Source organism: Trachurus trachurus, assembly GCF_905171665.1.
Source record: "Trachurus trachurus genome assembly, chromosome: 8".
Taxonomy (NCBI): Eukaryota; Metazoa; Chordata; class Actinopteri; order Carangiformes; family Carangidae; genus Trachurus; species Trachurus trachurus.
In genome coordinates this window covers 25,998,893-26,021,861 of record NC_139905.1, presented here as the reverse complement: position 1 = coordinate 26,021,861, position 22,969 = coordinate 25,998,893, and the positions used below count along the sequence as shown (strand labels likewise).

Genomic DNA, 22,969 nt, shown 5'->3' with positions numbered 1-22,969 from the left:
AAACAAGTTGACTCATTTATAATGATTGTTTCTACAAGTGAAAAAACAGGGATTGCAAACTGATTCTTTTTTCTTTACCAGTGACTGAAAGTCTGATGGAGTCACTTTGAGGAGAGCTGAAGTCACGACTGGAAACCCTTGTCTGATACTGACACTGGTACGATCCCTCATTATTAAAGTTCACTTGACGGATATTGAAGGTGGCAGAGTTGGAGCTTGATGTTTGAGTCTCTCTGAATGATCCTGATGTCTGCTGCAGAGTGAATGTTCCACCTAAATGCTGGGTTGAGATGGAACAGGTGATGCCAACATCCTGACCCCAGGTAACCACACCGACAGGATTCATGGAGATGCTGGGCTTTGGGAGCTTCACTGAAAAACAAAACAAAACAAACAAAAAACTATGGGAGCAGTTCATACAGTTTGGAATGTTTTTGAAATGAGATACGTTTGTATATTTCAATCTAGAAACTTGGAACCGGAATCGGAGAATGTATGTAAGCTTTCTTTACCAGTGATTGAAAGTCTGACAGAGTCACTTTGAGGAGAGCTGAAGTCTCGACTTGAAACCCTTGTCTGATACTGACACTGGTAAGATCCTTCTCTATCAAAGTTCACTTGACGGATGCTAAAGGTGGCAGAGTTGGAGCTTGATGTTTGAGTCTTTCTGAATGATCCTGATGTCTGCTGCAGAGTGAATGTTCCACCTAAATGCTGGGTTGAGATGGAACAGGTGATGGCAACATCCTGACCCCAGGTAACCACACCAACAGGATTCATAGAGATGCTGGGCTTTGGGAGTTGGACTGAAAAAAATTGCAGAAGTGTATAATGCATCTGCATCTTAAAACAAGTTGACTCATTTAAAGTTATTGTTTCTACAGGGATTGCAAACTGATTGTTTTATGGGAAAGGTTTACACAGTTTATAATGCATTTGAAATGACGTACATCTGTATATCTTAATTTTGTAACGTGAGACAGGAATCGGAAAATATTTTCTTTACCAGTGACTGAGAGTCTGACAGAGTCACTCAGAGGAGAGCTGAAGTCACGACTGGAAACCCTTGTCTGATACTGACACTGGTACGATCCCTCATTATTAAAGTTCACTTGACGGATGTTGAAGGTGACAGAGTTGGAACTTAATGTTTGGGTCTTTCTGAATGATCCTGATGTCTGCTGCAGAGTGAATGTTCCACCTAAATGCCCGGTTGAGATGGAACAGGTGATGCCAACATCCTGACCCCAGGTAACCACGCCAACACGATTCATGGAGATGCTGGGCTTTGGGAGCTTCACTGAAAAAACAAAACAATACAAACAAAAAACTGGGAGCAGTTCATACAGTTTGGAATGTTTTTGAAATGAGATACGTTTGTATATTTCAATCTAGAAACTTGGAACCGGAATCGGAGTAAGCTTTCTTTACCAGTGACTGGAAGTCTGACAGAGTCACTTTGAGGAGAGCTGATGCCATGACTTGAAACTCTTTTCTGATACTGATACTGACACTTGTACCATCCATCATTATCAAAGTTCACTTGACGGATGCTAAAGGTGGCAGAGTTGGAGCTTGATGTTTGAGTCTTTCTGAATGTCCCTGATGTCTTCTGCAGAGTGAATGTTCCACCTAAATGCTGGGTTGAGATGGAACAGGTGATGCCAACATCCTGACCCCAGGTAACCACACCAACAGGATTCATAGAGATGCTGGGCTTTGGGAGTTGGACTGAAAAAAGATTTGCAGAAGTTTATAATGCACCTGCATCTTAAAACAAGTTGACTCATTTAAAGTTATTGTTTCTACAGGGATTGCAAACTGATTGTTTAATGGGAAAGGTTTACACAGTTTATAATGCATTTGAAATGACGTACATCTGTATATCTTAATTTTGTAACTTGAGACAGGAATCGGAAAATATTTTCTTTACCAGTAACAGAGAGTCCTTGAGAGTCACTTAGAGGAGAACTGATGTCATGACTTGAAACCGTTATCTGATACTGACACTGGTACGATCCTTCTCTGTCAAAGTTCACTTGATGGATGCTGAAGGTGGCAGAGTTGGAGCTTGATGTTTGAGTCTTTCTGAATGATCCTAATGTCTGCTGCAGAGTGAATGTTCCACCTAAATACTGGGTTGAGATGGAACAGGTGATGCCAACATCCTGACCCCAGGTAACCACACCAACAGGATTCATAGAGATGCTGGGCTTTGGGAGGTCCACTGAAAAGAAAACATAAAAGAGTAGACACTACCTTTACTTGTAAAATGTAACAATTATTATGAAAAGGCCATTCTTAAACCTTGTACAAATGATATGCACAGTAAATTATAGATCATTGTCTATGGTTGCCTGTCCAAGCAAATATTTGGTTCAGCCCCATGGTCATCAAGATATTCTGCATCTACTGAAAAGTCTCAGTGAATTCACAGACTTTTAAACTGAAACTTTATTCTAATTTTATTGTTCTTCATCAGTATTTAGAAAAAGAACAAATACTCATCCACAAACATCTCCCACAAAAGTTTTGTGTGGCAGTTATGTTCTTATGATACATGCTCATGCCCCTTAAAATTCATAGTTCATTGTATGCTGTAAAAAAAAAAAATCTATTTTTTTCGGCAGCGGAGGTGGGTAAATGTATGGGCAGAAATATGTGCTACCAGAAACTGAATCTGAATCATTATATTTGAATTTGAATTGCTAAACTTGAATAATTGAATTGAAAATTTGAATTTGAACCACATAATTTGAAATTGTATTGTTTAATCCAGTCATTCCCAAACTGTGGGCCGCGCACCCCTGGTGGGCCGCAACGGTATTGCAAGTGGGCCGCCAAATCATTGTCAAAATAGTATGATTTTTGTGGAAATATTTTTTAAAAGATATTATGTAATATTAGGATAAAACAATCTCCAATCTGATTACGATTATCGGCTATGGGCATGTTTCCTTGATCACACGCCAGAAATAAATGCGACAGCAGCCAGTCAGTCTGCCGTCGGGCACTGTGAACGCACTCGAGTGAGTAGAGCGAGGCAAATATTTTACTCGCGCCCGGTGTGAACGCTGTCGTTTGAGCTGCAGAAGCTAAAGCTAAAGTGAAGAAGGAAACAGTGAATGTTGGAAAAGAGTGGAAGTGGAGCAACTAGAAGTGGCAGCTATAAAGTGACGGTCTGTTCGCCTGTGTCGGCTGTTGGGTCGTCATGTATTTGAAGCGTCGCACCGGAGACCCTTATCGGAGGCTGAGGGTTGAGTGTCCAGTGGAGCAGCAGGCCAGTGAGGAGACAGAGGAGGCTCCAGCAGCTTCATGTCTGCTGCTGTGAGGAGCAGAGTGCAGTCAGAGCAATGTGATGATAAAGTGGAGGAAAAAACTCCGACTGTGGAAACACGGAGCTGCTCGTGTCGTTTATTCTGCGGTACCACATCTCATATGTTGACTGGTCTACGGCGTGAAGACCATGGACAAGCCAAGGCTGCTGTAGATGCAGCGTTACAGTGTGTGTGTGTGTGTGTGTGTGTTAGCATTGTACACAGACACACGCGCAAACGGGGCGCAGCGACGTAGCAGTGAAGTGAAACAACAACCTGCAGATCACCTGAGCTGACGTGAACTGTGAGTCAGAGCAATAAAACTTCAAGAGTAAAAAAGCTAAATATTCATCAAGATCCATAGAAGGATTATTTTAGGACTATTTTATCAAGATGTAGTAGATGTACAGCTGCATATCCCTCTCACTGCAGGTAGCCTAGTCCTAACTAATGCAGTCTCACATTGAACAGAGATGCATGAACATCTTTATAATGAAAATATTAGAATAAAAAAATATGATTAAAATAAAAATAAAATATTAATATTCTTTAAAATGAAATGGACAGAATGGTGTTTCTGGAGAGTTATAGGAAAACAACAACTATGTAAATCAAACCAAACTGTGGGCTTGTGAACCGTCTCACTCTCAGTGAACATGAAGGTGAACTCATGTCATCTTCCCAAACTGAAGCCTTCTCTGTTATTCAGGATTTAGTCAGGATGCTCCTCCAACTTAGCCTCGTAAACCAGCCTCTCGCGGAAATGCATTTCATTTCATTCCGAGGGAGAGTCTGGCCTCATTTCCGCTGTAAGCGTTTGGCCTGAAACCCTCAGAAGGCCGAGCCAATCAGCGTCGCCGCTGTGATTGACACAGCGTTGGCCAATCAGGTGCAACGCCCCGTCACTACACTTGCTGATTGGCTGAATGGGGTTGTCTGTCAACGCTACTACCAAAGATATTAAACCGTCTTTGCTACTACTCCCGCCCAGCTCCCGCCCACCCCAAACACTTACAGGGGGGATGAGGCCAGACTCTCCCGAGAAATGAAATGCATTTCCGCGAGAGGCTGGTTTACGAGGCTACCTCCAACTGGCAGCATCAGCATGCTGTGTACAGTAGTGACTGTGGAGCTTCCTACATGCCCCCTGCTTTCACTGAATCTTTATCATTAAATTAAAAAACAAATGCTCTGAGAACACATGATTTGGTCAATATAGGGATGAAGGTGGGCCGCGAAATTTTTTTAGATTGTCAAGTGGGCCCTGAGTTGGAAGTTTGGGAACCCCTGGTTTAATTTGAATCATTGCATTGAAAAACTGTATTTGAATAGTATAATTTGAAATTGAAATCCAATAAAATGTTCTCTTCCTTCATCCTTCAAGTACCCGGATGTCTGTCACAGTAAATTGAAACTGAATTTTGAGAACCGAATTTGAATTGTGAGAGAGTTGGATTTTCAGTGAGGATCAAATTTTATTGGATTTCAATTACAAATTATACTATTCAGATACAGTTTTTCAATGCAATGATTCAAATTAAACATTACAATTTCAAATTATGTGATTCAAATTCAAATTTTCAATTCAGTTATTCAAGTTTAGCAATTCAAATTCAAATATAAATGATTCAAATTCAGTTTCTGGTGGCACATATTTCTGCCCATATAAATGTCTGTTAAAAAAGGAAACATTGTTGAGAATCAAAAACATCTTTTTACATTTAAAGCCTTACATTTAAAGCCCCAGTATGTAGGAATTACATATCGGAACGTATTCTTGTTTTTTTTTTTAAGTATATTTTTTGGCGATTTTGCCTTTATTTGATAGCACAGTGAGATAGACAGGAAAGGGGGAGGCAGAGAGAGGGGGAATGACATGCAGGAAGGATGTCTGCCCGACGCGGGACTGGAACCGGGGACGCCTGCGTTGAGGACTGTAGCCTCCACATGGGGCGGCCGCCTTAACCACTGCGCCACGCACCGCCCCCGGAACGTATTCTTGATGTTGCGTTGACGTGAAATTGGGCAGACGTCACACAGACAACAGACGCTGCATGTAACAGGATAAACAAGCGTCTATGTAAACAAGTGGTTCGCCAGCACGAGGCAAAATAATACAGGCGTGACAATATGTTGTCATGGTGATGTCGTATTGTTTACCTGACCCACGTTTTACCGTCTTTCTCTCGTCGAGTAAAATGACATCCGGTTGGTTTGCCGACGGCGTCATCCTTCCTCACACTACACAGTGGTGACAGTTTTAACAGGCGCTACCTGGAAAACTTTCTCCCTGAGCCGACAGCTCCGCTGAGTTTCCGTGGTTACCTACGGTCACGCTGCCACTGAACGTATAAAATGGTGATGCAACATGGCAGCCAAGGTTCGGTGCGCCCCCCCTTGTATATTTGTAACGACTTGTAAAGCTTTCATTTGTATGCGGGTGTGATTCGACTTCAGTGAAATACGTATTTATGAGAGCAATATTTGATTTTTGTTAATAAAAAGTCAAATAAGTTACATACTGGGGCTTTAAAGAATAAAATATACATTTTAGAGGAATCCTTTTTTTAAATAGTATTATAAAATTGGTCTTTGTATTTTAAATGGACAGAATAATCACATTAAAATTACGAGAATAATGTGAAATTCTGAAGAAGAAAAAACTATAAAAATGCACAAAAAAGTTTCTAAATGAACAGGAAATGACTGTGCAATGTACTCAAAATTACAAGGTGATTTCCAATGTGTTTGAAAAAAGAAAAAAAAAAAACAGATATAATGAACCAGCACTGTCCCAGTAATGGACAATGTTACTGAGGAGTATGGCTCAATTTCCCACAAAATATCAGATAGAGCCAGACTTAATAATCCTTTTCTTGTTTTTATACTTTATGTACTCATAGGGCCGGATTTACTAAAGGTTTGCGTGTATTAAAACGTGTGCAAACGTGATTGCACGCGCAAACACATGTGGAACCTGATCTACTAACCGGACGCACCGAGGATCGCGTCCCTCACACGGGCAGAATAGCACGTGCGATCCATTTAGCGTGTTTGCCTTGATGAATATGTAGATATGGGCGTTTCACCCAGAACGTGCAGAATACTGGGAGGAGTAGATGCAAATAGATTTATTTAGCGCGTGCAATGTGATTTACCAAACCAGGAAGAGATTGCGGTGGCTGTTTTTGCGTCTTTATTCACCACGTCTGAAAACCATGTACTAACTGATACAACTATGCCAAAACGTATGCGTTTATTGGTTTGATACCTGTCAGAGCCCCGTGATCTTACATCTCTGCATTTCCTCACGTCTGGGTAATTCTGTAATAGTTTTTCAGCCGTGTTAAAAGTCATTTACGCGCCGTTACGCACGGGGCACGTCTGTCCTGCAGTGCGCTCCTCTCCTCTCCTCTCCTCTCCTCTCACCTGGCTGCTCAGCTCCGTCTCTCAGTCCCGGACTGAGACACGTCACCGCTGCCTTCACCAGTCTTTGATCTCTCTGGTCAGTGGTCAGATCGTTTAGATCCGTGTGTCCCACCTGAGCTCTCTATTAATCCACTCGATCATGGGCGGCACACACACACACACATATTATAGGTGCGTGATTGTCGCTGCAGCTGCTGCCTGTTCGTCACTATGATGAGTTGGGCCCTGTAGCGATTTGTGTTTATTTATCTAAACAGAGCGCGAGAGAGATGAACACACATGCTGTCATTGTCTGCATCGGATCAAATGTCATTATGTCCCTTCGTCCGTCCAGCTCTCTGTCCACTCTCTCCATGGCGGAAACGATTACACGCGCAAAACCCTCATTTACATATTGCGGTTTGCACGTGTTTTCATTTAGCGGGTTACTCTTAGTAGATCACCTGTTTTGCGTGCACTAACCAAACTCGCAATATTATAGCGGGCGCAAACAATATAGCGCCCGTTATCTGGGATCTTAGTAAATCCGGCCCTAAATGTCCTTATCTACTTTGAAGTTAATAATATCCCCCCCCCCCCTCCACACACACACTCCTTTTGTTTGACCTCACTTCAACTGAAGAACCTTGTAAGCTCTCTTTTTAATGGTGCTATATAAATAACCTTTTTTTTTTTTTTGTTACGGTCATTATAAATAATTACTTTACAACTACCAAAGATTTGCATTGAACCCTAAGGGCCGGATTTACTAAGATCCCAGATAGCGGGCGCTATATTGTTTGCGCCCGCTATAATATTGCGAGTTTGGTTAGTGCACGCAAAACAGGTGATCTACTAAGAGTAACCTGCTAAATGAAAACACGTGCAAACCGCAATATGTAAATGAGGGTTTTGCGCGTGGTAATCGTTTCCGCCATGGAGAGAGTGGACAGAGAGCTGGATGGACGAAGGGACAGAATGACATTTGATCCGATGCATACAATGACAGCATGTGTGTTCATCTCTCTTGCGCTCTGTTTAGATAAATAAACACAAATCGCTACAGGGCCCAACCCGTCATATAGTGACGAACAGGCAGCAGCTGCAGCGACAATCACACACCTAATATGTGTGTGCCGCCAATGATCCAGTGGATTAATAGAGAGCTCAGGTGGGACACACGGATCTAAACGCTCTGACCACTGACCAGAGGGATCAAAGACGGGTGAAGGCAGCGGTGACATCTCTCAGTCCGGGACCGGGACTGAGAGACGGAGCTGAGCAGCCAGGTGAGAGGAGAGGAGAGGAGCGCACTGCAGGACAGACGTGCCCCGTGCGTAACGGCGCGTAAATGACTTTTAACACGGCTGAAAAACTGTTACAGAATTACCCAGACGTGAGGAAATGCAGAGATGTAAGATCACGGGGCTCTGACAGGTATCAAATCAATAAACGCATACGTTTTGGCAAAGTTGTATTAGTACATGGTTTTCAGACGTGGTGAATAAAGACGCAAAAACAGCCACCGCAATCTCTTCCTGGTTTGGTAAATCACATTGCACACGCTAAATAAATCTATTTGCATCTACTCCTCCCAGTATTCTGCATGTTCTGGCTGAAACGCCCATATTTACATATTCATCAAGGCAAACACGCTAAATGGATCGCACGTGCTATTCTGCCCGTGTGAGGGACGCAATCCTCGGTGCGTCCGGTTAGTAGATCAGGTTCCACATATGTGTTTGCGCGTGCAATCACGTTTGCACACGTTTTAATGCACGCAAACCTTTAGTAAATCCGGCCCTAAGGGTGCTTAGGGGCCTTTTATCAGCAAGCCCCTAAGCCCTGCTGAATGAACTACCATGTATTTATATTAAAATGAAAAACTAATCATTCTGGAAAAGCCTTTCCTGATTTTATTTGATTTTATTTACTTGTTCTGGTTGTCATTTTAATTGTTGTTACCTTGTTGTACAGCACCTTGTAACATTTGTTTTGAAAGGTGCTATATAAATAAAGTTTATTATTATTATTATTATTATCCTAGCCCATAGGGTCAACCATGATCTTGTGATCTCACAACCAAATATAGAGCACTCAGTCAAGTCAAAGAAAAACTAATCATTCTGGAATAAAACAATACATGACAAGTTAACTACAACTGCACCATTGGATCTCACCTGAATAACCAATATCTTATAAATAAAAGTTTCTCCTCACCTGAACAGATGACACCAGCATCCTTACTATGTCCACACTTGTGTGTCCCAAATCCTCTGTGCCGACAATCACTTAGAGACATTTCACTTCCATCACAGGCCACATCATCCAGCCAGATTTGCCCGGTTCCTTCACCAAAATGGGCTGATTTAGTTGCAGTCAGTGCTGTACCACAGCCCAACTCTCTGCACACCACCATGGCATCGTTTAAGTCCCACTGGTCATGACAGACTGTTCCCCAGGTGTTGTTATGATAGATTTCAACTCTTCCAGAGCACATAGGAGCTCTAGATCCAGATCCAGCCAGTCTGATCTGAAACCCTGAGGTACATAAGAAATTGTTTACAGGGTTTAGCTTAATTTCCAATAGCTCAATGGTTATGCAGTCACAAACATATCCTCAAATGTGCTGACCAGGTGTTGAATGGAAAGCAGAACGTTTGTCATTAATACCAATTCATTCTGTGTAGGTCTGTGAGAGACCTGGGCCCTATCCTAGCCCATAGAGTCAACCATGATCTTGTGATCTCACAACCAAATATAGAGCACTCAGTCAAGTCAAAGAAAAACTAATCATTCTGGAATAAAACAATACATGACAAGTTAACTACAACTGCACCATTGGATCTCACCTGAATAACCAATATCTTATAAATAAAAGTTTCTCCTCACCTGAACAGATGACACCAGCATCCTTACCATGTCCACAGTTGTGTGTCCCAAATCCATTGTGCCGACACTCACTTAAAGACATTTCACTTCCATTACAGGCCACATCATCCAGCCAGATTTGCCCAGTTCCTTCACCAAAATGAGCTGATTGAGTTGCATTCAGTGCTGTAACACAGTCTAACTCTCTGCACACCACCATGGCATCGTTTAAGTCCCACTGGTCATGACAGACTGTTCCCCAGGTGTTGTTGTGATAGATTTCAACTCTTCCAGAGCATCGCGTAGCTCTAGATCCAGATCCAGCCAGTCGGATAGACCCTGAGGTACATAAGACATAGTTTACAGGGTTTAGCCATAGACTGTAAAAAGAATGGACGTAGCACCCGTGACGTCACCCATTGGTTTGGGGGAGTCTGTTTTGTGCCACTACTACGGGGGTTTGAACCGCGCCATGTTGGATTTGACTTGCCATATTTGGAGCAGTGCGGCCATTAGCCGGCCGAGAACCCGCCCACTGGCCTCGAAGCAGCGGTCTCCGGACCTGTCACTCAACGTTTCCGCGCCCTAATTGGCCAGAATTTTAACCTAATAACAGTAAAACGGTAGAGTTTTAAAAAAATTCACCCCCCTCAGTGTGTGTGCGGGGGTAGAAACTATCAGTTGAGACCAAAAAACGTAATGGTACCAGGCTTTTAACATGTTTATTGAGGACGTAAAATCGGCGATTTTAACATGGGGGTCTATGGAGAATGCTCCCTTCCGGTACCATCCCCCAGAGGAAGCCGGGGGGATTGCAGTTTTTTGAACGCGGAAGTGAACTTCACTTCTCAGACCGACAACTGCCCCCTTGGGTTTAGCTTAATTTCCAATAGCTCAATGGCTATGCAGTCACAAACATATCCTCAAATGTGCTGACCAGGTGTTGAATGGAAAGCAGAAAGTTTGTCATTAATACCAATTCATTCTGTGTAGGCTTGTGAGAGACCTGGGGCCTATCCTAGCCCATAGGGTCAACCATGATCTTGTGATCTCACAACCAAATATAGAGCACTCAGTCAAGTCAAAGAAAAACGAATCATTCTGGAATAAAACAATACATGACAAGTTAACTACAACTGCACCATTGGATCTCACCTGAATAACCAATATCTTATAAATAAAAGTTTCTCCTCACCTGAACAGATGACACCAGCATCGTTATAATGTCCACAGTAATGTTTCCCAAATCCTCTGTGCCGACACTCACTTAGAGACCTTTCACTTCCTGTACAGGCCACATTATCAAGCCAGATTTGTCCAGTTCCTTGACCAAAATGGGCTGATTGAGTTGCATTCAGTGCTGTACCACAGTCCAACTCTCTGCACACCACCATGGCATCATTTAAGTCCCAGTGGTTATCACAGACTGTTCCCCAGGTGTTGTTATGATAGATTTCAACTCTTCCAGAGCACAGAGTAGCCTTAGATCCAGATCCAGCCAGTCTGATCTGAGACCCTGAGGTACATAAGACATAGTTTACAGGGTTTAGCTTAATTCCCAATAGCTCAATGGCTATGCAGTCACAAACATATCCTCAAATGTGCTGACCAGGTGTTGAATGGAAAGCAGAAAGTTTGTCATTAATACCAATGCATTGTGTGTAGGCCTGTGAGAGACCTGGGCCCTATCCTAGCCCATAGGGTAAACCATAATCTTGTGATCTCACAACCAAATATAGAGCACTCAGTCAAGTCAAAGAAAAACTAATCATTCTGGAATAAAACAATACATGACAAGTTAACTACAACTGCACCATTGGATCTCACCTGAATAACCAATATCTTATAAATAAAAGTTTCTCCTCACCTGAACAGATGACACCAGCATCGTTATAATGTCCACAGTAATGTTTCCCAAATCCTCTGTGCCGACACTCACTTAGAGACCTTTCACTTCCATCACAGGCCACATTATCAAGCCAGATTTGCCCAGTTCCTTCACCAAAATGGGCTGATTGAGTTGCACTCAGTGCTGTACCACATCCCAACTCTCTGCACACCACCATGGCATCATTTAAGTCCCAATAGTCATCACAGACTGTTCCCCAGATGTTGTTGTGATAGATTTCAACTCTTCCAGAGCACCGAGTAACTCTAGATCCAGACCCAGCCAGTCTGACCTGAGAGCCTGAGGTACATGAGACACAGTTCACAGATTTAGCTTTTCACCACAGTTTAACATTCTTCCTCAGAAATGAGCCTCATGAAAACTCTGTCTAACTGCTGTTCTTTAGAGGGTACTGAATCACTTGAATCAGTTCATTAAAAAGATACGTTCAAAGAAATCCTTCCACCGTATCGTTTAGTGCTTGGTAAGAGCCCTGACTGCACAGTTCATAGTCTGAGTCCCTGAGCTGATGTCTCAGTTCATGGGTCAGCCCTGAGGCCCAAATTCACTGTGTAGTACGCTCACTGAACTGACGTTCTGATGTACGCAAGCGACATAAGGACATGTTTGCAAACAACACAACACTATTTTCAGTAGCATGTTCAGTAAACAACACGTTCTGTCACTTGTAAACAACACGTTATGTCGCTTGTAGTACATTCAGTGAACGTACTACGCCAGAATTCCACTGGATGTGGATCTGTTGGATCTGGATCGGCTGTACTGCGTGTCCGCTCCGTGCTCCCTCGTCCATCAACACCCATCAAATGCATTTGTGATTCATACTGTTGCACCTCCACCGGACAGCAGGAATCATGACCCACAAAATCTATTATTTATTCTATTTTGAAAATTAACCGGGTGTTTTGTTTTGTGTTTTGTACATGATCTAGGTAGTCGGATAGACGTCATGCGCCCAAAGCGACCAGGAGTCTGTTCCAGTTTACCCTGGTCAAGAGACAGCAATTCTGTGATCCCACAATCAAATACCAAGAAGGTAATGAAGGACAGATCGAGGTAATAAAGTTTATACTAACAGGATTTTGACTTAATTACTAGGAAAATAATTTCAGCAGTGTTTGAAAAACTTAGTAACCGTACTCATGGATGCAATGGGCTATATGACAACAAACAGCATGATTGGAAGTTGAATGCAACACAGAGCCACAGCCATAGAGCATTAGGGGGCCTCATTCAGCACTATGTATACAGTACACAGGGTGTGTGTGACACTTCTAACGCAAATGTTAGAATCTATAATAAGAAACTGCCACTGAGATCTCTGCATGCAGATATTAGGCGTGTAAGAGCTATCATGTTAAAACATTTATATTTGATATGTACACACACATATTTATATTCATATATTATATAACCTGGTTATGGGGTGCTGTATGTCAAATTTAAGCTACGGCTTTATTGCTGATAAAGTGTACGTATTTAGCTAACTTTTCTCACATTTAGCTATAGTTTTTCTAATATTTAAGACAGAAATCCACGTAAAGCATGTTTTAAATTTGAATTAAAACTTAAAGCAGAAGTAAGTGGTCCGGTCGTTTTCGCTAATGCTGCGTTCCAGGCAGGCTTTTGAAATCGTAAATTACAGCTTCAAGTCACAACTTACGACTTTGTAGCGTTCCAGGCAACCCACTCGTGTTTTTCCGACCTGTTTTACCGGTGAAAGTCACTATAACGGCCACTCGTAACTTCCGACCGGTGAACTCGTACCAGATCGAACTGGTACGACTTCACGGTCGGAAAAATACGAGTTTCCTTGAACGCATCATAACAGTCCTCGTCCCTACGTCACCACATTCACGGCGTCCCTTGGCTGCACACACAGCCCTGCATGCCGTTCTCTCTCCTCATTGGATAAAAACTGTAGGATACGATAAATGTTTTCTCCTCGACTCAGAGCAGAGCAGAGTGACTGACAGACCCGTGTTTCAGACCAAACACTCTATGTAAGTGATTGCTGTCGGAAGATATAACTATTTAAGACTTATATTAACACAAATATATCACTTACTTCTGCTTTAAATGTTAAATCTAAATGTTAATTCTTAATTTTAAATATTATATAAATCTAAATGAAATAAAGTATTATTGTAATTCTAATGAAGACTTTTTTTAACCAGCAGACCAAGGTTATTATCGTTAACGAAAGCGAACGAAATGACGAAAACTAGAATTGAAAAAACATTTTCGTTAACTGAAATAAATAAAAACTATAATCAAATGAAAAAACGATAACTAACTGAAACTGTATTGTGCGTTTACAAAACTAACTAAAACATACTGAAATTATAGATCAAATTCCCTTCATTTTCGTCTTTGTCAATTTCGGATTGATATGAAATCGATTCAGGCTATTTCACTCGAGCAATTGTACGTGAGCTGGCACCACACAGCACCTCACGGTCCGTCACTTCCCGTGACCAAACGTCCCTTAGAAAGACACTCGGGATCGGTTAGTTATGCTTGCAGAGCTCTATGGTTGAAATCATGTGCGATGTTTATCCTTGTATTGATTAAACCAGACACGGTCCGACACGTGTGTTGAAGCCCGGACCAGACGCGGCCAGACCCGGTCCAAGCCCGCGCTACCGATTAGGTTGACCTGACAGGCCTGTTGAGAACTGAAATGTAGCAGCCCAGATCCGTGAACATCTGGGAGCTCAGAAGAACAGACAAGCTGCCCACTCAGAGAGCAGAAAGACTGTGTGTGTGTGTGTGTGTGTGTGTGTGTGTGTGTGTGTGTGTGTGTGTGTGTGTGTGTGTGTGTGTGTGTGTGTGTGTGTGTGTGTGTGTGTGAGAGAGAGAACCAACAGTAAAATACCCCCCCGCCCCCCCTCCACACACACACTCCTCGGGAGCGAACAGGAAAGACAGAGGCAGTGTGTGAGTGAGTGCGATTTTATATTATTAGTTACACCTATTTTGAATTTTATTCGAATACAAATGCCTCATCCTGAACCAGTTCTTATGCACAGAAGGCATTGTAAGGTTAACATAGAAAAGCTAAGCACATCAGCATCAAGCTGAGGTGGAGAAGTCAGCTGTCTGGCTCTGCACTATGTCCAAAACATTTGCTGTGTTCACTTTATGCTACTTTATGTTAAATACAATACAACATGCGAGGTAGGCTACTGTAGGCCTATTATACTTTACTGATGTCAAAAAACTGCAGTAACTGAACACATTTGAGTTTTATTACACAATACTTGCTCTGATCTTTTTGAATCCTTCAACAAACAAATAACCCAAAGTATGAAAAAACTAAAACTAATACTAAAACTAATAAAAACTAAGCGTTTAGAAAAAAAATAAAACTAACTAAAACTAACAAACCTGCTCTAAAAACTAATTAAAACTAACTGAATTAGAGAAAAAGAAGTAAAAACTAAATAAAACTAAAAATCCCAAACTATTATAACCTTGCAGCAGACACATATTGTATGTGCTCAGTTATGGTGCATGCCATCAGGCTCCTGAAATGCATACTGTAAGCACCTTGATCTCTGTGTCAGAGAAGTTCCTCTTATTCTCTTTTTTTTAATCCCTTGTCATGACTGATCATAAGAAAAACATTGATCAACTGGGTAATTTATATGTATCAGCATTTATGAAGTGTCTGTTTGTGTAAGTGTGTGTGTGGACGCAGTTGTGATTCCTTTTTTGTGTATGCCAGTATACCATATTTAATTCTGTATCCTACAGGACAATGGGCTTACCTGCAGCAGCTGAAGATGAGGTCAAGATAAAAGAGACTGTAGGGCAGAAAAAAAAGTTAAACATCTATTCAGATTTACTGTACATGTAGTTCCAATTATATTTTAATTATTTATCACCATCTTCCAGCATTCTCATAGCCATAGTTCTGAATAATTTGACTACAGCTACAGATGTGAATATATCCAGTAAGTATGAGTTTCCTAACACCAATTTTTTTTTATATATATATTTTTGGGGCTTTTTTTTATCATTCATTTTGATACTCAACATAAATATACTGCAAGTATTTGATTTCATATTCTCTCTGAAATGCTCTTTTGTTTCCCTGTTTAGTAAAAGTCTTGTTTTCTTCTACTTGAATAAAAATATAGTAGAAAACTGTAAATTGGTACTTTTCAAGTTCATCTAGATGATTCATGAGAATATCCGCATTCCCACAGATTGAATCAATGTATGGTGTCTGAATGTGACTGTAAAGTCTAAATTCCCAAATAATTTTAGCAAGATAGAACTACATTTTACATTTTAGTAACAGATGTTAAATATGTATTTCTTTAATTAAGAAAGAAAAAAAGGAAAGAAAAAAGAAATAACAAAACAAAACATGAAATTACTTAGACTCTAAGTAATTTCATGTTTTGTGGTTAACCCTAAACTCTAAGTCTTAAGAGTTTAGCATGAAAAAAAATGCTTAACTGAATCTATGCTTTCTGTCCTGAACAAATGAATAAATAAGTGAGTGCAACATACATATTCTCAAACACAATCAGTAGCATGTTACTCACCAAAAACCAGTCCAGGTAGATGTTTCAACATATTGATCAGCACAGGTGACCCATGGACACGTCCGAGCTTTGGAGGGTTGGTATTAACACAGATGCTGCACAGCAGTGGGTTGACAGTGACATGAAGTTGATCACTTTTACTGTGAAAATACTGCAGAAAGCAAATTACAGTAAGAGGAAACTGCAAGGCTAGTATTTCACAACTGGCGCTCAGTGTGATTAACACAACAAGTATTCATAGTTCAGTTCAGTTCAGTTTAGTTTAGTTTACAACTTTATTATTCCACGGTGGGCCGTTCTGGCATTAAAAACCCCGCAAACAACAACCATGGCATAACAACAAGCAGCAGACGACAGACAGGAGTACAATATGCAGACCAGTACATATACACAGGGGGCCAAGGCACTTAAGCCACTGTCACATAACTGTGTGGAGTGGCACAACACAATCGTCATAAACCGTGGTGGCATTTTTCATAACAAATGACGTAAGGGTTAAGAAACAACGGGACCTGTAAAAGAATATTACGTCACCGTTAATATATATAAAGTCAAAGAATGGATTATTTTATTATTTTGATATCAAAGTATAATCACTTTTGTTTTGATGTTTATTTGCTTTAATACTGTATTACTGTTTGTCCTGCTTAAAAAGGTTATATTTCTAAGATGTTTCATTTAGTGTAATCATCCTGAAGGAGAGAAAGAGGTTAACTTTTGTCCACCTCTCAGCTTCAAGTGTTTTCTCCTTTTCTCACTCTCCTAAAAAGGCCCCAGTATGGTATAACTTGCATGATTCCTGGCGCAGAAAGGAGAATCCAGAATGCAGAGTCTACTTTGCGTTAGGTGTGTGAGTATTGCGAGCCATAGTGAGAGAGTCATAAAAGTTACCCCAACGTTTCTTTTCTTTTTTTTTTGATTTGCAGGTGCAAAAAGCAGAATGATTCTCATGTGCCACAAAATAGAGAACTGGTACTGGGTATGAGCTCATCAACACTATAAACTCCTGCATTAAAGGTACTACTCAGTAGCTTTTGTTTGTCACCATGCATCGCTATATGCAGGGGTGATAGCGCTCCGGCGGTGTCTCCGGCGGTGTCTCCGGCGTACCGAGGTGTTTGTGAAAAAAAAAAAAAAATCAGGCTCGCGTTCGCGTAGATCCGAGAGGCGCTTTCACTCAAAATCACACCAGTAGCAGTGTTTCCCCTAGCCGTTTTGTCTTGGGGGGTTGTTTAGATTAAATAAACACAAATAGGCTACAAATGCACACACATTGACCTCTAGTGTTTGTTAATCGCAGTGTTTTATTTTGAAAAGGGTTTGAAAATTGACCGGATTCTCTCGTGTTTATTTGTTTGACTTCCTGCCCGGCTTGACGCGATCGCTCGCGGCTCAGGCACAAAATAGACCAGACGCCAAAACGATCCCTGCAGGGCACGAGCTGGCCGCGGGGGTGCATGCCCCGGTGCATCTGATGTGAACAACACAGCTGTGATTCTTGGCTATTTGTGGTTATTCGTGGCGCTTCCTCGTCCGATGTGTACCCGGCGTGAGCGCTGGTATTTAAAGATCAGCCGTTTGGTAGCTTGGGTGCTTCAGGTGGAGCGCTCCAACAGTTTTATCAGACCAACAGGTCCACTCTTATTACTTACTACTACTACTACTACTTAAAGCAGAAGTGAGTGATATATTTGTGTTAATATAAGTCTTAAATAGTTATATCTTCCGACAGCAATCACTTACATAGAGTGTTTGGACTGAAACACGGGTCTCTCAGTCCCTCTGCTCTGCTCTGAGCCGAAGAGAAAACATTTATCGTATCCTACAGTTTTTATCCAATGAGGAGAGAGAACGGCATGCAGGGCTGTGTGTGCAGCCAAGGAACGCCGTGAATGTGGTGACGTAGCGACGAGGACTGTTATGGTGCGTTCAAGGAAACTCGTATTTTTCCGACCGTGAAGTGGTACCAGTTCGATCTGGTACGAGTTCACCGGTCGGAAGTTACGAGTGGCCGTTATAGTGACTTTCACCGGTAAAACAGGTCGGAAAAACACGAGTGGGTCGCCTGGAACGCTACAAAGTCGTAAGTTGTGACTTGAAGCTGTAATTTAGGATTTCAAAAGCCTGCCTGGAACGCAGCATTAGCGAAAACGACCGGATCACTCACTTCTGCTTTAATACTTATTATTCTCTTAATAGCAAATTGTCTTGAAGCACTTTAAATGATTGCTACTTATTGTTAGTAGTTGTAGTATTACATACAGTAAGGTTTTGTTGCACTGTAGCTGTTTGAAAAAATATTTAGAATACATTGTGCATATTTTTCAGAAAATTGAATGTCTCCTTGCTCATGCCCTTTAGTCAATGGTTTGGCTCCTAATCAATACTGTAAATAAATCCAATATTCATTCATTCAATTTCTAGTTTACTTTTGAGTATTATAATTGTCACCCACTGACCTTTTTTATGGCTGTAGTATCCGTAGTCTCAGTATGCTATACAAGCAATATGCATGCAGGTAAGTGACTAGTTAAAAGCAGGGATGGATTACTGAACAGGCCTACCGGGCCCAGGGTCCCAAGAGCTCTGATGCTCTACACAATTAAGATGCTACTGTAATATAGGCTTGTATTGGGTTTGTTCATCTCATGTCTGAAAAATGTACATTTATATCCACAAAGGTCATCAGAATATCTAATTTAATGGACTATTTATCAAAATGTTGTCCCAGGGTATCACACCCCTGGATGGCGCTTGACAATTGTGTTGATCGGGGCATATATTTTGGCTTAGGGGCTCGCTTACCTCCCAAGGAAAAAAAGTTCAGGCTCAGGATTTTTCTTTTACTATCACCCCTGTATATATGCATGTAGTTCCATTTCTTTTATTTTTCTAATCTTTTGTCTATGTATGCGACTCAGGTTGTTTTTGCTTTGCTCTCAAGTGAATTAATTAATGAATTCAAGTGAATTAGCTTTCTGAACCACCTGCTTCTCCCACAAGGAACCCAAGTCCCTCTGCTGGACGCCAATTATTTTAGAACAGATCTTTAGGCATTTAAATTTTCTGCCCCCTCAAGCTGGAACGACCTGCAGAGGGATTTACTGTAGTAGGACTGACTGAACTCATTGGCCTGGGGGAATTCAAATCAGATTTAAAGGATCGAGGAACGTAGATCCATTGACTCTTGTGCTTGCCCTCTGTAATTTTTAATTTGTAAATTTTTATACCGTTTGTATATGGTGTTGTTTTGTGCACTGCTTTCTTAGCCAGGTCACTCTTGTAAAAGAGGCTTTTAAATCTAAATACGATGCTGCAAAGGCTGTTTTTGTCTCTTACAGACAGGCCACCAAACCAGCAGATGAAGGAGAAAGTTAAAATGTTCTCGATAAATAGCCACAGTGCATACATTTACATGTCATTGCCTTGGGTTTTTACACTTACTCAGACATCTGCACGTCCCATGTACACAGGATGTACCCAACCCAGTGTTTCATAGAAACAAGTTTTTACATAAGTTTTATGATAGAAACTTGGGCAGCAATGGGGTTCGTATCTATGGCCACAGCAACAACACAAAAGGTCTAACACATTTATTTTTAATGTCTGGACAGCATATGCAGGGCTGCCCCTGACCAAAATGGGGCCCTAAGCGAAAAAATGTCTTCGGGCCCTACTATAATCGATTATAATGCAAACTACAACCACTATACAATACTGGCAGTACTACTACTTCTATACTTATACTAATATTAATTTTTTTTAAAAACTATTGCTAATTGCTATTGATTATTACTATTATTGTCATTATTATTATTATATAGGCTACAATTACAATCCTAACTAGAAAATTTCCTCTCGGGAAATTTTGAATGGGCCACGGGAGCTACTGCGGGTTGTGCCATCTCTGTCAACATGGGAATCAAACCCACGATCTTAAGGTCAAGACAGAGCTGATCAGACAGACACGTGATCATCTTTCTATAAGCACTGATATGGAGGAGCTGTAATCACATTAGGTTAACTGTGTGTGTGTGTGTGTGTGTGTGTGTGTGTGTGTGTGTGTGTGTGTGTGTGTGTGTGTGTGTGTGTGTGTGTGTGTGTGTGTGTGTGTGTGTGTGTGTGTGTGTGTGTGTGTGTGTGTGTGTGTGTGACTGTAATCACATGAAGCTGGCTCTAGAGTCTGTGTGTGTGTGTGTGACTGACTTGACACATAGTTAGTTAGTAGCTGCATCCTGTGTCAGTCTGATTTAGCTGTGTCGGTGTTTATAAACATTTAAACGAGCGCCAGGTGGATTGTTTATGAAGTTAACGAGCTCTGGCCTGAGGATCAAAGAGGTTACCACGGCGATAGGGGCCCCCGCAGGCTGAGACAGACAGAAACGTGGAGAAAAAGAGCCATTTTCTGCCTCTGCACCGGCCTCACAATTAGGCTTAGCATGACAAAACGGTAACTCCTATCAGAACAAAACACAGATCAACGTTGCTCTAAGGACTTACTGAAAATGTTGGTACGATTTGGTGTTTCTACAGTAAATATTTTGGCGACGCTGGCAGTTTTAAAACATCAGGCCGTTCTGCTTCTCTCAGAAAATATTTGTATTGGACTCAATGAGGAGCAGAGACAGACGTGGCCGCACTTAGAGGCTCAGAGTTTAAATTCTGTAAGTCTCTCTGATATTTTGAGCAGATGATAAGAGAGATAACAAGTTTGTCTTACAAATTCTGAAAAAATTATGTGTGTAGAGTGTAAATTGTGGCCGGGCCGAGTTTGGAAAGAGAAAAAATCTGGAGTTTTTCTGGCATCTCTCCCACTCTAACCGATGATGTCACGCACTCTGACACGAACATTCCGTGCAATACACACCCATTATAATCTCATAATTTCTCCAAAAATGATCATGGTCATTGAACAGGGATTGATCAAAAACTATATGACCTATCAAAACGTGGAGTAATACGCCAATACACAAGACTTGTGTCTACTGTTTAAAGTTTAAATGGAGTCTCTAGGTGAAAGTATGCCTGAGCAGTAGACGTTTGTTAAACTCCAATGATTGGTCTTTTTCGCTCTTTTTTTCCCGCCCGTCCCATTCATTTCAATGCAAAAATTTTGCACGGTTTTTCGCGACTTATGTCGCGAAAAATTCGTATACTGTTGAGAAAAGTAATAGCACACCGATCCCAATCAAGCCGCACGTTTTGATATATAATTTGGCCTGCAACTCTTCGAGTTGCAGGACTAGTAGCGAACCGAAAGTTGGCCGGAAGTGGAAAAATAATAAGAAAAAATCCACACAATAACAGTAGTGCCCGGGCTTTGCCCGGGCACTGGTCCCTGCAGCTATTTCATAGCTGTAGGGATCAGTGCCCGGTGCGATTGCCCGTGGCCCTAATAAAACATACTAATTCAGTACCAAAGAGACTGATATTTCAAAAATGTAGCTACATTCAAATTTAGTTCCTTCTGTCAACTGAAGTATCAAATACACTAATTAGGGCCACGGGCAATCGCACCGGGCACTGGTCCCAACAGCTATGAAATAGCTGCAGGGACCAGTGCCCGGGCGAAGCCCGGGCACTACTGTTATTGTGTGGATTTTTTCTTATTAGTGTGAATGCTGGAAGCATTCACACTATTGTTATTCAAATCTTTATACTTATTATTCTTACTTCTTCCGCTCTTTTTCAGGATCTAACTCCTTCTTCATACTTTGTGCTATTTCAACAATTCATATATCAAAACGTGCAGCTTTTTCCGGACATTTGTGCTATGACTTTTCTCTTTCATACTATTTATACTTTTTAAAATATTTAACTTTTTGTGCAATTTTTCTCCCATAGGAAATGAATTGAAACAGTCTTCAAACTCTTCAAATCTTCTGCTTCATTCAGCCTCTAATAGCTTCAGCATACTTTCAGCTACAGACTTCATTCAACTTTTAAACTGTTCACAAACCTTTCAACTATTCAGCTATATCTCAGCTTATTGATATCTTCAACAGTTTCAGATATATGTATAGTTTTAAAATCATTAAAATTTTTGACAAAATTCAGATTTAACATGAAAGTCAATGGGACGGAATGTTCGGACGTTGGCAGTTGGCAGAGTGACAGAGGGTCTAAAAATCCTCTCACATTTTTCTCTCTATCCTGTCAGCACGGCCACAGATTACACTCTACACACATAATTTCCGCCACGTTTGTAGACAAGCTCATCCTCGATCTCTTCATGTGCTCAAAAAACCAGAGAGACGAACACAATTTAAACTCGGAGCCTCTGAGTGTGGCCAGTTCCCTCTCTCCTCTCATTGACTCCCATTCAAAAGTAGGCGCTGATTTTCTAAACGTCCCAAAGTTTCCAACCTGCGACACAATCAACAATTTTTACTCTAGAAACACCTAAGTGACATGGACGCGTTCAGCAAGGTCTTATGGTTCGGAAAATGTAAACCTTTTGCTCGTACTAAGTACAGATTTGTCGTACATTAGATCTGTTTGAGGGTGTCACAGAGCAGTTAAAGCCTATGATTAAAGCTGCCACCATACCTTAAAGCCACCAGCCAACAGTTACATGGTAACCTCAACATGACAACCTCACCATGGTAACCTCACCATGGCAACCTCACCATGGCAACCTCACCATGGTAACCTCACCATGGTAACCTCACCATGGCAACGTCACCATGGCAACGCACACACTTTCTCTCTGTCTGACTGTTTGTCGGACACACACACAAATGGACACACACTAACTACCCCACACACACACACACACACACACACACACACACACACACACACACACACACACACACACACACACACACACACACACACACACACACACATCCAACACACACACACAAATGGACACACACACACACACAAATGGACACACACTC

At 41.4% G+C, this 22,969-nt stretch overlaps 1 protein-coding gene across 1 annotated transcript in view; it reads right to left on the bottom strand.

The window, feature by feature from the left end:
- Positions 1–22,969, bottom strand: part of LOC310990388 (uncharacterized protein) — a gene marked incomplete at both ends in the record, with an annotated part of 56,226 nt that overhangs the window by 19,405 nt on the left and 13,852 nt on the right. The window contains 7 exons of the mRNA XM_083977734.1: positions 79–372; positions 513–806; positions 1,007–1,300; positions 1,432–1,731; positions 1,934–2,227; positions 10,963–11,112; positions 11,742–11,784. Coding sequence (XP_083833860.1) covers positions 79–372; positions 513–806; positions 1,007–1,300; positions 1,432–1,731; positions 1,934–2,227; positions 10,963–11,112; positions 11,742–11,784 — 1,669 coding nt within the window. The remainder of the gene's footprint in view (positions 1–78; positions 373–512; positions 807–1,006; positions 1,301–1,431; positions 1,732–1,933; positions 2,228–10,962; positions 11,113–11,741; positions 11,785–22,969) is intronic.